This window comes from Haplochromis burtoni, unplaced genomic scaffold (assembly GCF_018398535.1).
Source record: "Haplochromis burtoni strain Fernald_Lab_line unplaced genomic scaffold, NCSU_Asbu1 Contig_9, whole genome shotgun sequence".
Lineage (NCBI taxonomy): Eukaryota > Metazoa > Chordata > Actinopteri > Cichliformes > Cichlidae > Haplochromis > Haplochromis burtoni.
The window spans coordinates 1,687,333-1,705,867 of NW_024582370.1; the positions used below are offsets into that span (position 1 = coordinate 1,687,333).

The 18,535-nt window shown below is 39.1% G+C and overlaps 1 protein-coding gene across 1 annotated transcript; it reads right to left on the bottom strand.

Annotated features, from left to right (window-relative positions):
* Window positions 1-8,035: 8,035 nt before the first annotated feature.
* copz1 (COPI coat complex subunit zeta 1) lies at window positions 8,036-13,608 on the bottom strand. The gene is made up of 9 exons (XM_005914712.3): window positions 13,477-13,608; window positions 12,952-13,020; window positions 11,389-11,470; window positions 11,210-11,301; window positions 9,750-9,805; window positions 9,580-9,657; window positions 9,441-9,492; window positions 9,320-9,358; window positions 8,036-8,686 (listed from the first exon to the last, which is right to left on the bottom strand). The coding sequence occupies exons 1-9, from the start codon at window positions 13,492-13,494 to the stop codon at window positions 8,639-8,641; spliced, it is 534 nt and encodes a 177-aa protein (XP_005914774.1). The 5' UTR covers window positions 13,495-13,608; the 3' UTR covers window positions 8,036-8,638.
* Window positions 13,609-18,535: the final 4,927 nt, after the last annotated feature.

Consider the following 18,535-nt stretch of genomic DNA (forward strand, 5'->3'; position numbering starts at 1 on the left):
TTCACCCGTCTGACGGGTAACGAGGGAAAAGTTTGTATTCAGCCCATGTGTGCGATGATAGATCCGAATCATGAATATTCATACGTGAAAATGAACCCCGGGAACGGTCAGAAGTTGAGAGCTGAATTTTCTAAATTCCCTCATTGCAATATGCAATTAATTAAATAAGAGAAACTGGATGTGGGGTTAATGAAAACAGTTCGACTGCCTGGCAGTTATATGAGTTTCATTTACCAGCCTCGTCTTAGTGGTCCTGGTGTCTTACTGGGACACATGAAACGTGTTTTTAAGGCTTCTAATCAAAACTTCCCTGTCAAGTCAAAAATGTCCACTCTGACAAAAAAGGGTTAAGTCACAACTTATGTCTGAGTTCCTACTTGGCAGGCTCGTCCAGTACTGCCAGGACACATCAAATGAAAGATGAAGAGAGCAAAGCGTCCGCTGGTTTCAACAAGAATATAACAGATATCCTACAGTATGTGCTGCTGATGTTGGTCATCTGCTACAGTGCTTTCAAAGAAAAGGTCAAATGTTGCTCTGTCGGGATATCTTTGTTTGCAAAAAGACTTCCAGTCGTGTGGAAGTCTAAAGGAAAACAACCCTTTTCCTTTAATATCGTTTATCTGAAAATGAGCGCGGCTGGTGTGGAGCGTAGACTGCTTAAAAAGTTTGTGTTTACGGTTTGCTGAGGGAAACTGTAGTGTTTTATTAGCAAATATGAGTGTCGTTGCATTATATAGATTTTTTGGATGCATCTTGCTAAAGAAGCTTGCTAGCATTGGCTAATAGCATGACTAATAACTTGATATTTCAACAACAATGAAGATGTATTGAACTGGGGCGAAATGACACTCATAGCAACTTATACATGATCTCATACATTGAGCAGCATATAGGGCGCCCTGTATGCTGCTCAATGCCAAGAAATGAAGAAATGCCTTTCAGTCTTTTTACAGTTGGGTTTTCCCCCTTTTTTCCCTTTTTTTTGCCAAATGCCTGCCTCGTTTCTCCAAAGGCAAAAAACCCTCCAATTTCATGATTTACCATCTCTCCTTCACTCCTTGCAGCAGGTCCAGCAGGTGGCCTGCCTAACACGAGAGGCCTTCAATCTTCTCACACCAGAGAGTCTGTGGTATGTAACTATTACATTATGTGAAAGCTTTTGGTTGCTAGTCATTGTTGACCGTAGAGAAAAACACTACTAGCTTTGTCTATCATGTCATCCTTCCCAGAGTAACAACAGCATCCTTCTCTTATTCCTCTCTAAGCAGTTAAAATGGTTTAGCTCTGCCGAGGAGCAGACGTGGCAGCATTATAGGTCATGACATGAAATGAAACAATGTAAAATGGCCAAATGCATTAACAAGAATCAGAAAGATAAATAAAAATGAATCTGAAAATATGCTCTTTCTAACACCACTACGGTTATCACCTGGAATTCTTTTCTAAAACTTGCTCGAGACGTTTACAGATTTGATTGAAAGGTCTAAACAACTGCTTTGATAGATTGCCATGAAAATTGGTACAAATGTCCATGTCTCCCTCACAATGACTAATGACAATTCTGGTGATCTTTTGACATCGTGAACAGTGGCAACTCAATCCACTGCTGTGCTTTGGTATAGCCTCAGACTTTGGGGGGGTGTAGTGTATATTATGTTGTCTCTCTCACTCAAGATCACTGTTTTCTTTGCTGTAAAAACATATTTCAGTTTCAGAGATCCTTGGCGATCACTGCCCTGAGGAAAGATATTGATAAGCCATTAACTTTATGTTCCAAAGACCAGAAACACATGGGAGATTCTGTAGTGTGAGGTTATCAAGATGCTAAGCTTCAACCGAACCGTTTCCATGAACTCCAAAGTGTAGACTTGATAAAAGAAGCCTTTTACATATGTATATATTACAGAACAGACACAAATAACATGATCCTACAGAAAAGACCTTGTTGTTAACTCTATACAGGTATATTTGTCTCAACCCCTTCCAACACACATTCAAACAATCCATCACTCCTCTGAGTTCAGAGGGATCATGTCTCTTTAAAGATGTAAAGCCTGTTTTCTTTCACTGACATGGCACAATGTCAGAGGGCATGCTGTGTAACCCCAAGTTATCGAGTTCAACAGAAGGTCTTTTATGAAATTATGCAATCCCACTTGACAAGGCAAAACCAGGGCTTTCCTCAGTCTCTTTATTTTCCAACAATTTTCCACTTGAGCAGACATCCTCAAGTGTGAAGTGAGAGAGTAAAGAGAGGGATTTGATTTCCAAGGGAAACGGTGCATGAATTCACTAGAGGTTGATAGACGGAGCAGGGGCAGCCATGCTATTTACCCTTAAGAGATTTCCGTGGGTCAAGGCTGTTACAGGGCCACATTCTCAGTCTTCTTGATCTTGTCAGGATTGACTGTCAGGCTGATGAAGAGATAGGCTGCAGATAGATGACGGTGTTGCACGAACACTGGGGCTGCAGCGAGCAGATATAGTAGTCAGACTCCAAAGTGACTTTGGCAGTTTGCTGCTGGCGATCAGCTTAGCGATATAGTGATTTATTCCATCAGTTATGATCTTCTGACCCCTGAGTCACCTGAAAATCTGCTCATTATTGGATGTGAGAGATGTCTAATGAGAGTAGAAAGAAAACAGCTTAAACAAATGAGGTGAGAAATAAGTTTATTTATTCCATATTTGGTTTTTTATGCATATTCAGGTAGGAAAACATCAAATCAGAGGCAGGAAGATTAAACGAACAGTTTACCTGTTAGCAGCCCAGTTTGGGACATACCAGTTATAGAGATGGCTGCCTTTGTTTTTAATATAACACAACCAGAGGGCACTCGCCTTGCTCAAAGCACTAATAGAAATCCTGATCCAGTTACTCAAAAGAAACCCAAATAGTAGCAACTCGCAAAGTAGCATGCAGCTTTCTAACATTACAGCTAAGCTGAGGGGGACACCCATCAATGTTTACATCCTGTCATGGTGTCACAGCCTCTAACCACGAGTCGACGCACCCTTCTGTCAGCAGAGTCATGCGGTTGATGGGTGTATTTTGGTAGAAAAGTAAATGCTCACAGCAAGATGTTTTTGTTTTTTTTTGACTAACTAGATCTATATTTCTAGAAAGAGACACAGTTCATCCATCCATATCTTTTGTTGCGCTTATCTTTGGCCAGTTCATGAGGGCAGCAGCCTAAGCACAGAAAGAGACGCAGTGGAATTCAGTTCCATTACATTCAATTCAATTTAATTATACTAATAAAGTATAAATCATAATAAAAGGGGCCTCAAGGTGCATTATGTTGTAGGGTAAAGATGCTACAATAATACAGAGAAAACCCAAACAAACAGACAACCCTCCCATTCTGCTTTTAAATATCCAGGAACCACAAGTAAGCCAGGAGTCTGAGGGTGAAATGCTCTACTGGGGTTGATGTGGTATTATGAGGTCTTAAGATAAGATGGGGCCTGATTATTCAAGACCTTGTTTATGAGGAGAAGGATTGTAAATTTGATTCTGATTTAACAATGAAGAGACGCCATTATGGGAGAAATATGCTGTCTCTTTCTATTCCCTGCCAGGACTCTTGGATCACCGCTGCTGGGTTTCTTTTCAAATGTATTTTATTGGAATTTGAACACAGAGGTATTTAGTTTAGTTTAGCATTCATATTCCAGAGAAAGCAGAGAAATCTACACCCAGAACCAGGCCGACTCACAACAAAACAGTACACGGCAAAGGTAAAATGTGTAGTTTCATTTTGGAGTGAACTATCCCTTTAAGTATATTGCTTCGTGATCTATGTAAATCATTTTCAATAGAAATTTAGTGGTCTTTTTTTTAACCATACCACACATTTCTCTGTTCTTCCTTCTGTGCTCACAAGAAAGTCTCCTCTGCTCTTATGATGTAAGGACTATTATACTCCAGTGCCACCTCCCTTCAGGGATAAGATTTTACGATTGCAACCTGACACCGTTTCTGTGTCCTATAAGCGACAGAGCTGTAACTCACTTCAAAGGCAGGAGGCATCAAATCACAGTGCACCTATAAATTAACCTGTCAGGTCTCGGCCAATAAGAAGGCAGCATTAAATCTCAGCTGTCACGCTGGCGGCCAATGGAAAGACGATGGCAGTAAATCTGTCAGGGCCGCTCTGTTAACGGTGTTGTGGTGTGGTTGGGGAATCCACGGGGAAGGGAGGGGAGAAAGGGTAGATGACAGAGGGAGGAGGGAACAAGCTGGGGGTTTAGAGGTATGCCACAGAAAATGCTTTTTCTTTACATTCTTGAGCTCCTGCACACTCACACACTTACACTGTAGTACAAGAGAGTGGATTATCCAGAGGATCCTCTTTTTTCCATGCAAAACAAGACTAAACATGAACTGTAAGCCATGTTTAGTCTTTGACGGATGCGGTGGGAGCTGAATAACACCAGCAGAAACGCTCATAAACCGTTACGGCCAGCATGCCGGAGTCCGATGTTGACAAGTGCAAATGACTGATGTTCCTTCTTTAGCACAATTTTGCATCATTTTTGGACCAAAATGTAGTGCTGACTGTTTGCTAGCCGCAGTAACCCAGTAACCTCTGACTGGTGTGACACAGCATCACCAGAAGCATGTCCTCCAGAGTGCACCCTGCCTGCAAGGGTCTGGAGGAGGCAGTTGAGCACATCCTCTTACCAGATGTGAGCCAGCTGTGCACCTTTACAGGATGGCGGAGTTGACCCAGCCGCTCAACAAACTTGAACAGCCGTGCTTGAGGATTTTGAGTTTTTGTTGTGCAGCAACAAAGAAACACAATGCGATTGCTGGCTGGACGCAGCAATCCTGCTGCATCCAGCCACTGGCAGCATTTTCGGAGGATTTTCACCATCACTCTTCTGAAGCATGCTTTCAGTAGAAGAGTAATGCACTGCTCTGGCACAAGAGAACTGTGGGAAAAACAACAGAGGGAAAACACATCAGGTGGAATATTTCCTCGATTAACAATGCCCTTGGTGGTGCACTTTCATTATCCTATCAAAGTTGAACATTTTCATGTAATAAATCTTACAGGTATCATAAAGTAACCGGTCCTGCAAAGGCAATGCCATTCCATCCCCAAGAAAAAAAAGCTTTCCCTTAACAAACCTCACAATTTTTTCACCCAGTTGTAACAGCATCCAATAAAGCAGACACATTTGTGGTGACAGTTTTATTTTACATCAACAAAAAAAAAAATTAAACATTAGCATCAGAATTTACCGTCATCTTATGTCATTACTATGAAAACTCTTTTTTTTTTTCCTTGGGAAACATAAATAGTGGGCTGACTTATGGCTAAAGCAGGCAAGAGTGCAATGGTGGAGGTGTTGTTTTTGGCTGGCTTTCCTTGAAGTGGCTATGATTCTCTGTTCTATGGGAATCCATAAACAGACCCGGAGAGGGCAACTGCGGTCATAAACCACACCAGGCTGCCACAATGCTGCTGAGGCAAAGGGAGCAGGCCCGGGCCCATACCTCCTCTTCTCTGCATGCACGCATTCACACATGCAGCCGCACGTGCTTCGAGCAGCCTTCGATGACCTATTTCTAAATGCTGCCTTTGCAGCGATGCTATAGATTTTTGATGGTCTCTTGTTATTATTTTAAACACTGGAAATGAAGGCATGTGAAAAATGAGCCAGCGAGGGAGTGATTTCCTTTCATATTATTTTATTTCAAAACACTAAAGCAGCATCATTATGTTAGTAATTTTATATACTGGGTGGAAATGTGAAAGCAGTAGAGGTAAAATGGCCTTGTTAATTTTAATACAGTGGGTCATCCAACATCATTTGGTCTTGCCCTTTGCTCCGCTCAGACAGTATAATGGCACTTCCTTTAATACATTTACTGTACTGCATCCAACATGCTGTCATTGTTTTCCCCCGTGTTGTTTCTGGTTAGCAGGACAAGCCATTGGATGGGTGCTTGGGCCTATTGACTATGACATAAAGAGTCTGTAAGCTTACAGATGATGATAATTTATAGACTCTAATTCAGAAAGTCACTCACACACACACACACGCTGAGCGACTCTTTCACTGTATGCATTGATCAATTACAAGGCTCTGAGCCCACACGTCTCTGACAATTTTACTGCATGTTATGTACAGCATGTCAAGCCATGGCGTTTCAAACTGTTATACTCATTCCTATATAATTAATATAAATTACCTTGCTGGTTTTTATGATGGTGCAACTGTAATTAGTGGATGAAATCGCGTCACTGAGCTGCCGATGGTGCTGCAGGGCTATCTAGATGAAGAGTGAGGGTCTGGACGGGCACCTTGGGTGGGGATCTGGTTTAACCCTCTCTTTTCCGCATTGTGCCCTCACTGGGATTTCATCTAATTACATTTACTGCTGTCTACTTCAGCTAACCTCATCCTCTTTAACCTTCATCTCCCCACCCCCTCCTCCTCCTTCAGTGAAACCACACACAGAGACATCAGCTGTCCTCATTATACCACCAAACCGCTGCGATAACAGTAAACTGGTGCAATAATGGAGTCCATTTATAATGATTACCTTTCCTTTTCTTACTGCTTTTTATCCAGTAAAACGCTTAATAATCACAAGTAGCATCATCATGGTCTCCATTCAGTCGATCTGTGCAGCTATAAAGAGCCACAGATTCAAGGACTGAAACAAACTGGGGCAAAGTCAAGACACTGGGACCACAGTTCACACCCAATAACTGTTTTCATTGACTGCACTACTCTGTGTTTTGTAAAGACAACACACATGCATGCATCCAGGCAAAAACACACGCACACTGTTGTTTTTTTAACAACCGCTGTCACGAAGCCTAATACACACAGTATTTTTGATATGTTTCAGGTGTTTTTTCCTTTCGTTTTTTTGAGCTAAGGAAACATAAATATTTTTTATTTCTAACATTGAATTAATCCAAATATCACAATTGCTTCTCACACTCTCTGGGTTATTTTCTCACGAGATTTTTTTTTCCACAGGAGGAGGTATAAAATTTTCCATGGGGCAAATCAAAGGTGGAACGCTAATTTACCTTCTGGATTCCAACATTACCACAAATGTGTGTGATCCTTTCAGCAAACTCCTCCAGGCCACAGACACCTTTACATCAAGAGCATTTGCTCTGTCAGTTTCTTACTTTGATGTCTGAGCAAAATTACTTAGATATCCAGAACAGAAACATTGGCAAACTTCTGACATATGACAGCTTGTGAAAAAGCCTACAAACAGTAGCTCGATGACCTGAGACCTGTCACAGCATGCAACGGGCTTTAGGATAATTTATGTAATCTAAAGTACGAGGAGAGAAGAGACTCTAATAAGGCCTGCTACCAAACGTGGTTTGGATCAGACATGGATATAAGCACATGGTTTTCAGCACAGCCAACACAAATCTCTGCTCACAAAGAGTACTTTGAAAAGATCAGAATTGGAACATATGGGAATACCTCGCTGGAAGAATGCAGATATATCATTTTCTTGTAATATGCATCAGGTACCAATATGATCTAGTGCCTATACTCGTACCCATTCCTCTCTGGGGGGTTTCCTTCATTTGCATTCAAATGAGCACAAGCTCAGCATATGAAGGTGGTGGGGGGGTACATACATGGGAGCACACAATTCACGGTGCACATAGCAGCTCTCAGTAGTAAAGAAATGAATCAAGGGTTTCTCCATAAAACTTCTCACGTCACAGTACCGAGTACTATGCAAGTTCCACAACAGACCTGCATGGATGAGTCTCCTCCCGTTCACAGTATTTGTGCACTTTGTTGCCAACGCCAGGAGATGGAGCCCTTGAGCTTCTGTTATGTATTTAGGCGTTGAAGAACAAAGAACACTTAAAATGTTCAACTCTGAAATGCAGAAGCTGTTAAAAGCAAGCTAAACTTGAAGGTGTGAATATTTTTAAATAACAGAATTATGAATGTTAAACAGTTCGCGACTCTTAGTCTATGTGCAACAGAGTGCTAACTAATATTAAAGCCACACCATACAAACAGGTAGTGTTTGGACACATCATGGCTTTTCCCATGCCAGTGTCAGATATTTATTAACTGTATCTGCTGATGGAAGATCCCATACAGAACTTAATGACTACAATAATACTTTAATCACAACACCCACGTAAATGAAAGGGACAGAAACTGACTGGATTGTTTTACAGTAATGTGGAGGAGGTGGAAGGATGCAGTCCTGAATGACACAACTGTTATTGTAAGGAGACACGTGGAATGTTGTCACAAGCTATGATGGTGTTTATTAACATCTTACATCTGTATACTGTTTTTATAAACAACCAGCTTCTTTGATGAAGACAAAAGAAAATAAAAACCATAACAGAAATAAAAACAGGACAACCATTACTGGAATGTACAGCACATCTTATCCCCACATTGAGCATGTTAAACAATGCACGCCTGTGCAAGAAAAAAACAGAAAATGAAACTTTGTCAAGTAGTCCTGGGAGTGTGACGGAACCAGCTGTCAGTACTGTCACAGCGTTAACTGAAGGAGTGGAAATCAGAGGAAAAGGAATATGTAGATCAGTGCTGTGAAATCTTGGCTGTATAGTGGCTCAATGGTATTCTGGTGCAGCCATGACTCTTATCGCAGAAGGGACCACTTGATCTGTTCTTTGGCAGACTGAAGTACCTGTGGAAAAAAACACAAGCTTGACCAGAGATCACATTGACTAAAGTCCGACTTTACTGGCCCAGAAAAGAACGGCTACCCTTAGGAGAAACGGTACCAAATAAAAGTAAAAGAAAAACACAAGTGGCATGACCAAGGAAGATAAAGTAACCACAATTAAAATAAAGTTGAAATCCTGAGAGAAAAAAATGATGAGCAAGTGATATGAATGAAGGAAAATATGCAAGAGCTCATTAATCATCTTAATCCACTGAAGGAAAGCCGAATCATAACCATAAAGCATGGGGACTGGGCACAGCTATTAATCATGGCCAAAGGAGGGGTGGTAGTAGCCAGTCTCAGGCCTCTTAAATGACAGCATTAATCAAGAAGAGCTCACACACACAGACACTCATGTAAGAGCTAAAAGACAGGAACCACCGCTGGCTACCTACCACCTCACCACTGAACAAATGAGTAGTCATGTACCCTGACGTGCATATGACACAATGCAAAATGCGAGCATGGATGAGAATGAGTGCAATGACCTTGCATTTGCAGGTTTTGAAGAAATTAGTTTTAACAGTCAATAAACTAATGGAGCCTTAAAACTTTATGGGAGAGAGAAGATCAGAGTTCGAATGTTTTTCTCACCTGGGTGACTGTCTGCTCTGTCAAAGGCACATCATCACCCTACAAGAACAATTACATTACTTTAGCAGCACAAACAACCGATGTCAAAATTGGCCGAACGTTTCAGAGGAGAGCAACTTACTCTAAGAGCCACACGATGCACAACCTGCTGTGGGTCGCTCTCTAAGATCACCCTGCAGGAAATGCACAGGAGACAAAGTGATGTAAAACTCTAAAAGATGACTGACAAGAATCAGAATTATCAGGTTAGTTTTACTCACCCTCCATCTACAATTTCATCCACAGCCAAGAAGAGTCCCTCCATATTCTCCAACAAAGCTCTCCTCTCAACATTTTTTCTGCAGTTAAAAATATACACGTTAATTTTAGTGAAAAAAAATGTGCCTTAAAAAAGTTTGTATGTTTGTAAATAACTGCTGCAAAAACATACCTCAACATCTGACTGAGCGAATCAAAAAGGCAATTTAGAACAGCCATAAGCATGAGCTGTTGAAAACAAAAGAACACATCAGAATCGGTGCAATATATAAGCAGTTCTTAAATTACAACAGTGTACAAATAAAAGCCACTTTTTATTGAGGATAAAACACTTGATTCGTCACTAAAGGTTCAACAGTTTTTTTTATTTATATTGGTTTACTTAGGACATATTTGCTAGAGTCGCATATATCGTGTGAGAAAAAACAGGGACACAAAATACTACTAATACATTTGAAAAGCAGCTTATAGCCAAATCATGATAGCAAATTATATGCTTCTACAATTTGCTTTAAAATTCTATTCGGTAAGACAAATACAAAGTTACATATGAGGGGGGGGGGAGGGGGGGTGTTATCCTGACACCAAGTTGGAGGGAGTGAAAAACTTAAAATTCAATAATTTACTATATAACAAAAGCTGAACTACAGAATGAAGATGGAAATTAAGGCTCAGCCTCACACGTGTGCTGTAGCCTTCAACTTTTCTACCCTGCGACGCGCACGAGTGAACGCAAATATCACGTCATCAGACGATCTTTACCCACCAGGTTACACACTGAAGTCTGTGTCAGTTATTAAACTTTTATATTTTTCATTAGTTTTATTTTTCATTTCATTTTTATTTTCAATTCAATTTAAATAGATTCAAATCTATTTAATGTAGTTCTCTTGGTTTGTAAATCTTCAGGTTTGTTTATCAGTTTACTAATAAAAAATAAATAAAATTAAAAGATTTAATAATAATAATAATAATAATAATAATAATAATAATAATAATAATAATAATAATGTTATTATTCAGGAGTAAGATTTATTATTTTGGGTAAGATTTAAAGAGTGCTATTGTATTGTAATATTAACAAGTTGTTAACTTATTAATGTTACAATATTAATAAGTTAACAAATAAAATGTGACTACCCTTAAGAGTAAAGCTGACTTTTTTAAGTTTAATTTAGTTAGCTTTGTAAGCAAACACAATTTTTTCAGTTAGTTTCTGTGTTTTTCAAAAGCCCCCCTCCCTTTTTTTTAAGTTAACTAAAACATTTTCTCCATGCGTAGTTTTAGAAATGTTTCAATAATGAGGAACCAAATGACTGTTTATTTCCAGTTGTCTGCCACGTGTGAGAAAGGGCAGCGTTTCCACTGGACTCACCTGGAATTTTCTGGACTTTACTTGTGAAAACTTCTTATGTGGTTTAGTGCAATTATAATGTTCCAAGTGCAAAACAATAATAGTCAAAACTTGCTCATGTACCGTGATTCACACCATTACTCAGGCTATCCCAGACTGGATGATGAGGCAGGATCCATACTCGGCATGTTCTGTCACTTTCCTCAGCACAACATAAGCAAGTTTCAACTCCTACTTAAAAAAGATTCATTACAAAACTTTATGGTCATTAAACTTACCTCATTTTCATGTGAACTTCCAATCACGTAAAAGAAAAGGTCTATATTGCTCTTGTAGACGACAGTGAGGCCTTCAAGTAGTGCTATCTCACCTAAAGAGGCATAAAAAACAACCATGCTCGATATTAGGTATGTATTGAGGCAAAGTAACTGTTTTTAACAGTGTAAAGACGACTTACTGTCTGTTCTGTGCGTTTTGTTGAATATGTTCTTCTCAAATGCCTTCTGCTCCTTCACTGTCGGGTACGTGTCATCATAATACTGCAGAAATTAGAAATTAAGTCACATTTAGATATTAGTCTAAAAATTACATCCTTTTCACTAGTTTTCATTTTTATTATTAGATGATGGTAGAGGATGACATTTTCTTGCAAACAATCAACCCAAAATGAGAAAACGAGACAATAGTGAGTCATACATGTTTTAAAGGTTTACACTTTTCTAAAGTAACTGGGAGCTGTTTAGCACATAATTTTTAATCAGGAAAAAAATACAGCATTTGTTATGGACTGAATTTTGTGTTTAATGTAGCTATGTGAGAATTTACAGAATCAGGCAGTGTTTTTGTTTTTTGGCGGGGGTTTTTTAGGTGACAATTAAAAAGGTTATTAACTGCAAATTAACTTCAGAGCAAGAGTGTTTCCATGATTTTTCTTCGAGTTCCTGTGGGCCCCTCCGCACAAACTCAGAATATTTAATCAGAATTAAAATTAGTGCAGAAAATTGGCAAAAAAAAACCCCCAAAACATTGGGTGACTTTCAGACTAATGTGCACCCCTGTGTCCTGTAACATAATTATTATGGATAAAGTAGTGCTATGCAAGACTTTAATTATACCTTTGTGTTGGATAATCCTTTTTCAAAGTGAAAAAAGGTATTTAGACTTCTTATTAAGTAAAACTTATAATCATAATTAAGTAGATTATACTGCATGAACTGTATAATCAAAATATATTTATAAAACATAAAGTAAGCATACTCATTATGTTGAATAGCACTTTTCACAATCATTAACAGTATTATATATGTACCACTTGATCATAATTATGGATCCATTGACATTCATATGTATCTCTTTAATGTTCCAGCAATTGATTTTAATTACCTATATATTGCAATCCCGCTTGATCTATACTAATGCAATTAACCTGCAAAACAATTACAAACTAAAGCTTAAAAAATAAAGGGTAGAAATTCTAATAATTGCATCGGAAATATATTAGATTAAGAGCAGTAGCATGATAGAGAAATGCTTAAATTAAGTACAAATACTTTAAACCCTAAACTAAAGTACTCAAGTAAATGTTACATTACTACTGCTTCTATACATGCTTCCACGGCATTGGCACTGCATGATTAACAGTACTGTAGTCCAATATCACTGGTGGGGGAGCAATCATATGCTCTGGCTCCAGAAACATGTTGTGTCAAACAGTGACTTCCAGTGTTTATTAATGTTTAATATCATTGCTTACTTTGGTAAACAGCCTGTAGTCCAAATGGTACATTTTGCCCACAGGTAAATTACCTTGTGACGACGATTTACTTTCAGTCTCAAAATAACTTGACACCATTCACAAGAGTTTGACAGATTATAGGCCAATAATTAATTTACATGCGTTTAAATATCAGCAGTGATTTTTGTCCAGTATTCACTGTTTCGCAGAAGATCACTATTTGGCATGTCACCGGCGTTGATAATAATGAAGTATCATGATGGCACAGATGTCTGAAATTCATACCTTGGCGTAAAGCCGGTCTCCATCGTTGTCCAGAATGAGAACAGCTTTGACCGTGTATAAGGACGGTTCCTGTGAAGACAGCACACGTTAGGCATTGTTTATCCTACCCAGGAACGAATTCGCCTTAATTCTTTAAAAATGTGGCAACTCGTATGTTAAATAATAAACATGAACTAGCAAAAAGGCGACGGTGGACGTGCAAGTAAATTGAATAAATTGGGTGTCGACTGGCGTCACAAAATCACTCTAAATGTTATTTAAAAGACTTCTAAATCACCAAATCGTGAAGGAGACATGACAGTTCCACATCATCAACAAACGCATATACGAGCTAACTTTAAAGATGCTAGCTCCTTAGCTAAAACGGCCAACCCGTTTACTGTAGTTAGCACTGGGATTATTCGCCTGACTCTACAAAACAAAACCGCGAGAAACATTTTGCTAGTAAATACTTATGTGAAGTACTAATGAGATAACGCTGGTGGCTTTTACATCGTCAGAACTGAATAAATGGGCTAACATTACCAGTATGGGAGAATCCATCTTCTTTCCTGTTAGCAAACCAGCTACCGGGCTAGCAGCATTAGGCTACGTAATACGTACAGTAAATGAGTCTCTTTCCTATTGGCTGACGCGGTGCCGTATGTTGTGCGTGCAGGGCAAAGATCAGTTCACTGCAGAGCAAACAGCCTCAAAAGCGATGTGGTTAATATATTGTTTAGCTTTACGTTTGGGCCATTAAACGGTTCAGACTTTTCCGACTTAAAGGGCAAATGTGTTATAACTACAGGCGAGTCTGCAAGCACTTCTTTATTAACTAACTTTATTACTGTAATTTCGGACTGTCTCCTGTTACTGTGTAAAACTATGAATATTACTAACCACAATAGAACTTAAAAAATTCATTTGTGGTTGAAACCGTAAATCCAAACGTGTAAATGCCTTTAGTAGCTCGTATGAGCTTCTTAAAAAAACACGTGTAAGTCAGGATGTTTATTTTAGAGTTCACATCCCTGCAGAGCTTACTGTAATTAAACCTAATGACTAAAGGTGGTTGCTGTTTTTGTAGGACTTAGTGGTAAATCTCTCGTTTTACAAGCCATTTTAGCTTGCTCGTACTCATCAACATCTTTTTTCAGTATCCTCCTACATTTAACCAACTCCAATTATCTTAGTTCCCACTTCTGGGAAGCATTTGGAAACACAGGCTGATGGGGATTTCCCTCTATCTAACTCCATAAATTACATCATTGTTTGGCCTTACTGTAGGATATTTTTGGGCTTCAAATATCACTGAAAAGAAAATAATGTCCAGCCATTATTTAACTGCAGAACGTGTATTGTGAGGAGATACCAACTATTCTTATGCGTGCTCACAAGAGGACTGTGGGAAACTATGAAATGTTGCAACACTGCAGTATGCTTGCACAAATTTAGCCACTACGATTTCAAAATTGCCTTGACCAGAGAGGAAACTGTATACTGCCTTGAACTAGCTCATACTAAAAGGTTAAATATCGCCTGATATTGTCATGCCATCTCATCCGCAAAGTTAAACTTATTTTTATTCTTTTGTGTTTGAAAAGCATCACAGTGGTGACGATGACTGGCAAAGCTGACTGATGTCTGAAAGTTGAATGATGAATCAACACATACAATGAATAAACAGAAACAAAATACCTACTGTATATAATGACTGTAAGTTTTCTGGATGGCATATGGTACTGATTCAGTTTACCTAAAAAAGAACTGGATTGATTATTACAAAAAGTAAGTGGTATTAAACATATACACCACTACTCTGTCATGAAAACATCCTAAATAATAAAGTCTGCACCGGAAAAGCATGATGTGAGGAAACTGATCGCTAATAATCTCTCTTCAGGAGCTTTTTTTGAGTTTCATCAAGTATTTACCTTATTTTTTAAAATTATCAGCAGTGTTTTTTTACCCAAAAGATTAAAACTAGAAAATAATAACATTGCATTATATAAAAGTGAAGTATTTTAATAGTATGGGCTGTTTCCCTCTCGCCACAACATGCCAGCAACCACAGCAGTTAGCAGTTCCCTTCCTATGAATCAAGTGCTCCTTTTATCGGTGTAAAACAGAGCTTCCGCCAACCAACATCCTCCTTTCCCTGCCCCCCCCCAATATGTGTTCATTATCAACCAGACTTGACTTTCATTCTCAAGAGCACATTGGCCGAAAGAATACACAACCTGTTTCCAAAGGAATGTGATGCACTGCCTAAATAAAAAGAAAATTGCAACCAATTTAAACATTATAATGAATCGAATATTAGAAGTTAAAAATGAAAAATGCTCTTATGCTTATTTTTTAAACACAGATGGAATATCTCACAACTCACACAGATTGGTAATAAGTAAGCAACATAGAAGATGCTCCCAGAGAGTCTGAGTGTTTAAGATGAAAACTGGAGATGGATTCAACACTCTGTGGAGGCTCAGTAGGCATTTGCTTCAACAGTTTGAGAATTTCTTTTGTTTAAGAACTTGTATATCTCATCTTCTACCATGGTAGAGATCATATAAAAGAATCAGAAAACTCAGAGAAAGGCCAATATTAAAAATGACATTCTGCAGTGGATATCACTGGATGTGCTTGGGGAGACTTTTGAAAAAACATTTCCAGTAAAGTCAGCTTGTTGTGCATCCAAAAATGGAAGTTAACATACTACCATTCAAAAAAATAAATAAAAAAAATCCAGAAACACCGATGTGCACCATGTTCTTTCTGCCTGTTATCAGCACACAGTTCAAATAGATATATGTAGGTTTTGGAGAAACATATACCGCCAGTGCAGCTCCGTTTTTCAGGTACATCTTGTTTATTTCAGCAAGACAATGCCAAATCACATTCAGCAACTATTACAAAAGCATGGCTCCATAGTAAAAGAGTACAGTTGCTAAACTGGCCTGCTTGTCCATACATGGCACATAAAATACTTACTGTATTATTAAACAAAGAATAACACAAAGGAGGCTCCAAGCAATTGAGCAAATGGAATCATATATGAAGTAAGAATAGAAAAGCAATTCATCCCCTCCGTTCCCAAGAGCTTGAAGAATCTCTTGAAGAGACCCGGTGATGCAACACCAGTGTATACATGGCCCCGTCGAGATATTTTTGGAAAAGCGTTGCTTTGTATTCTTCAGCAGTAACATTTCTCGGGTTTAGTACTTGAAACTATGTCGTTTTTGTAACGTTTTCAGTCAAATATAGATGTGTACAAAAACTGCAACTCATTGCATTCGCTGTTAGTTCACACTGTACAGGGCATGTCAACTTTTTTTTTGAGAAACACGCTTGCACAAAAATAAAAGGGGCTCTCAATAAATAATCAGGCAACGCAATACTGCTGTTGCAAAACATTATCTTTATCTGAACATCTTGAGATAAGCACAGGCACTATTGAGACATTCAGAAGAATGATGCTGCATGTTCAGGTTCCTCATTTTCTCTTTCTTATGTCTGGTAATGTGTGACCATCGTGACAAACAGAGCTACTGATGCTGTGTGAACGACAGACCATTGCGCTTCCAGTTAATTTCCAAAACGATTATTAATCTTTCAACTTTCATGCACATTTTTTCATTCTGTCTGCCACGTCGGTATCAGCGATACCTGTGTAACAACGTCCTATAACATGGGTTGCATTTTCAGTCAGATACCGATCTGCATATCCCCACTAACGGCTGCGCACATTACCTGATACATGTCACCCCTTTTGTAATTTTTAGCTTTTTAGTTTTTTCTCAATCAATATAAAAAAAGAAAAAAACTTAAACTGCCCTCTCTATTTTTTTCCCTTCCCAGAAACTGACTCCAAAAATATTCCCCTTTTGGTACCACAACCCATTGCACACATCCATTTTTTTTTTTTTTTTTGGTCATGAGGCGGTTTTTCCCACTCATGTTTGCTAAAGCTTTCTGAATACTACAACAAAACCAGAGATACCACAAATCCTTAATTTTTAATGAACATTTTAACGACCACGGAAAGAACAGCAGACAAATCATTTCAGATTAGCGTCAATACAAAACATAACACACATGAAGCAAATCTAAGCCTGAGCGACTCAACTGTGGGCAGTTCCCAGCCAGCACCTCTGGCCTGTTTTTTAAGCACAGTTGTTTGGAGAACTGAGCTACACAATAAGTAAACTCTGACAGCCATGAAAGGTTCAGGCAAGCTGGAAAGCAGAGATGTCAAAGACTAATTGAAGCAAACAAACACAAACAGGGAATGTGGGCGTTGACCTGGGAACTGTGTCCAGATTCAAAACCACTGTGGTTGCAGTAATAACAGGGTGCTCTTTGGCATGCTGTGGCAGTGGTTGAGTCAGGGGCTGGGTGCTAGGAACTTGGGTTGGGAAGTCCCTTCTTTGATTCCTGGTAGACATTCACCTTTCTTGACTTAGTCAGCCACCTAGTTTTTCCATCTTAGAACAATGAGAAAACACTGTGATTTATGTCTCAGTGGGATGTGATATTATATTGGGCCATACAAAACCATCCATGTTCCCAAAGCTTGTGAATGTACAGCTGAATGAAATTTGTAACTGTAGCCCATCAGTGTATATTTAATGTTACATTAATTAACTCAAACGTAGCTATCATCACATTTACAACTTTTCTCTGGATGTTTGTGCAGATGTGTAAAATTTTCATTTTCATTTAAAATGTTTAGTACGATGATAGATAGACGTGCGTGTGCATGCATGCGTGTGTGTGCATGTGCATGCGTGCGTGTGTGTTTTCCCGCTTTCTGTTTAACAAGTTAATTCAGCGACTACAGTTCGAGGAAAGAAATGACTGTGACATCGGTTTTCAGAGTCACATTTCTGAGAAATTCTGCGAGCAGTTCTCCAAGCATGTGTTTACTTCTGCTTGCTTTAACAAATACTTGAATCCTATACAAAGTATTAACATATGCGTCTGACACAGAAGCTGAAATAACAGCTTCAAGTGATTTGGTGCCATCGATGAACGAGTGAATCTAACCATTGTGTTGTACACAATGTACGCGGCAAGGGGTCTGCAACAGAGGAAGAAAGATGCCAAATATTTAATATGGCCCAGATTGGTTCCAAAATCATCATTGTCACTGTGAGGCTGCCAGTGCTGTACACACACTACAACACAATAAATATGAATTACTCTACAACACGATAAATATGCATCTCTATCATCGGGAATTGTGTGAAAAGTTTTGCACAATGGGGCAGTTTCTCTATAACACACAGCCTTTGTGAATTCACTGTTCACGGCGCTGCAGATCAGGGCAATGAGGGGATTTTTTGTTAAGGATTGTAATGGTCACTTGCTATGTAAGACACGCTCCCCTCCATTCTCCCCCGGCTCCTCTCTCTCCCTTGGCAGTTGCTCTGCCAGATAGAGGAACAATGTAGTCTTTCTTACCTGTTGGAGGGTGTGCATTCCATCTCTGCTAAACTAAGTCTCAATCCTGCCTTCAAGCCCACCCCTGCTTTAACAGGGCCCTCACTGCAAAGCCGGCTCTGACTCCAGGTGCTCCACATCACACTCCTCATACCTTTCC

Excerpts from the sequence above, each read along its gene's own strand:
- copz1 (XM_005914712.3), bottom strand. Across the intron at positions 11,302-11,388 it reads CAAAACGCACAGAACAGACA|GTGAGATAGCACTACTTGAA; the intron begins GTAAGTCGTCTT and ends ATGCCTCTTTAG. Across the intron at positions 9,658-9,749 it reads TCGCTCAGTCAGATGTTGAG|AAAAAATGTTGAGAGGAGAG; the intron begins GTATGTTTTTGC and ends TTTTAACTGCAG.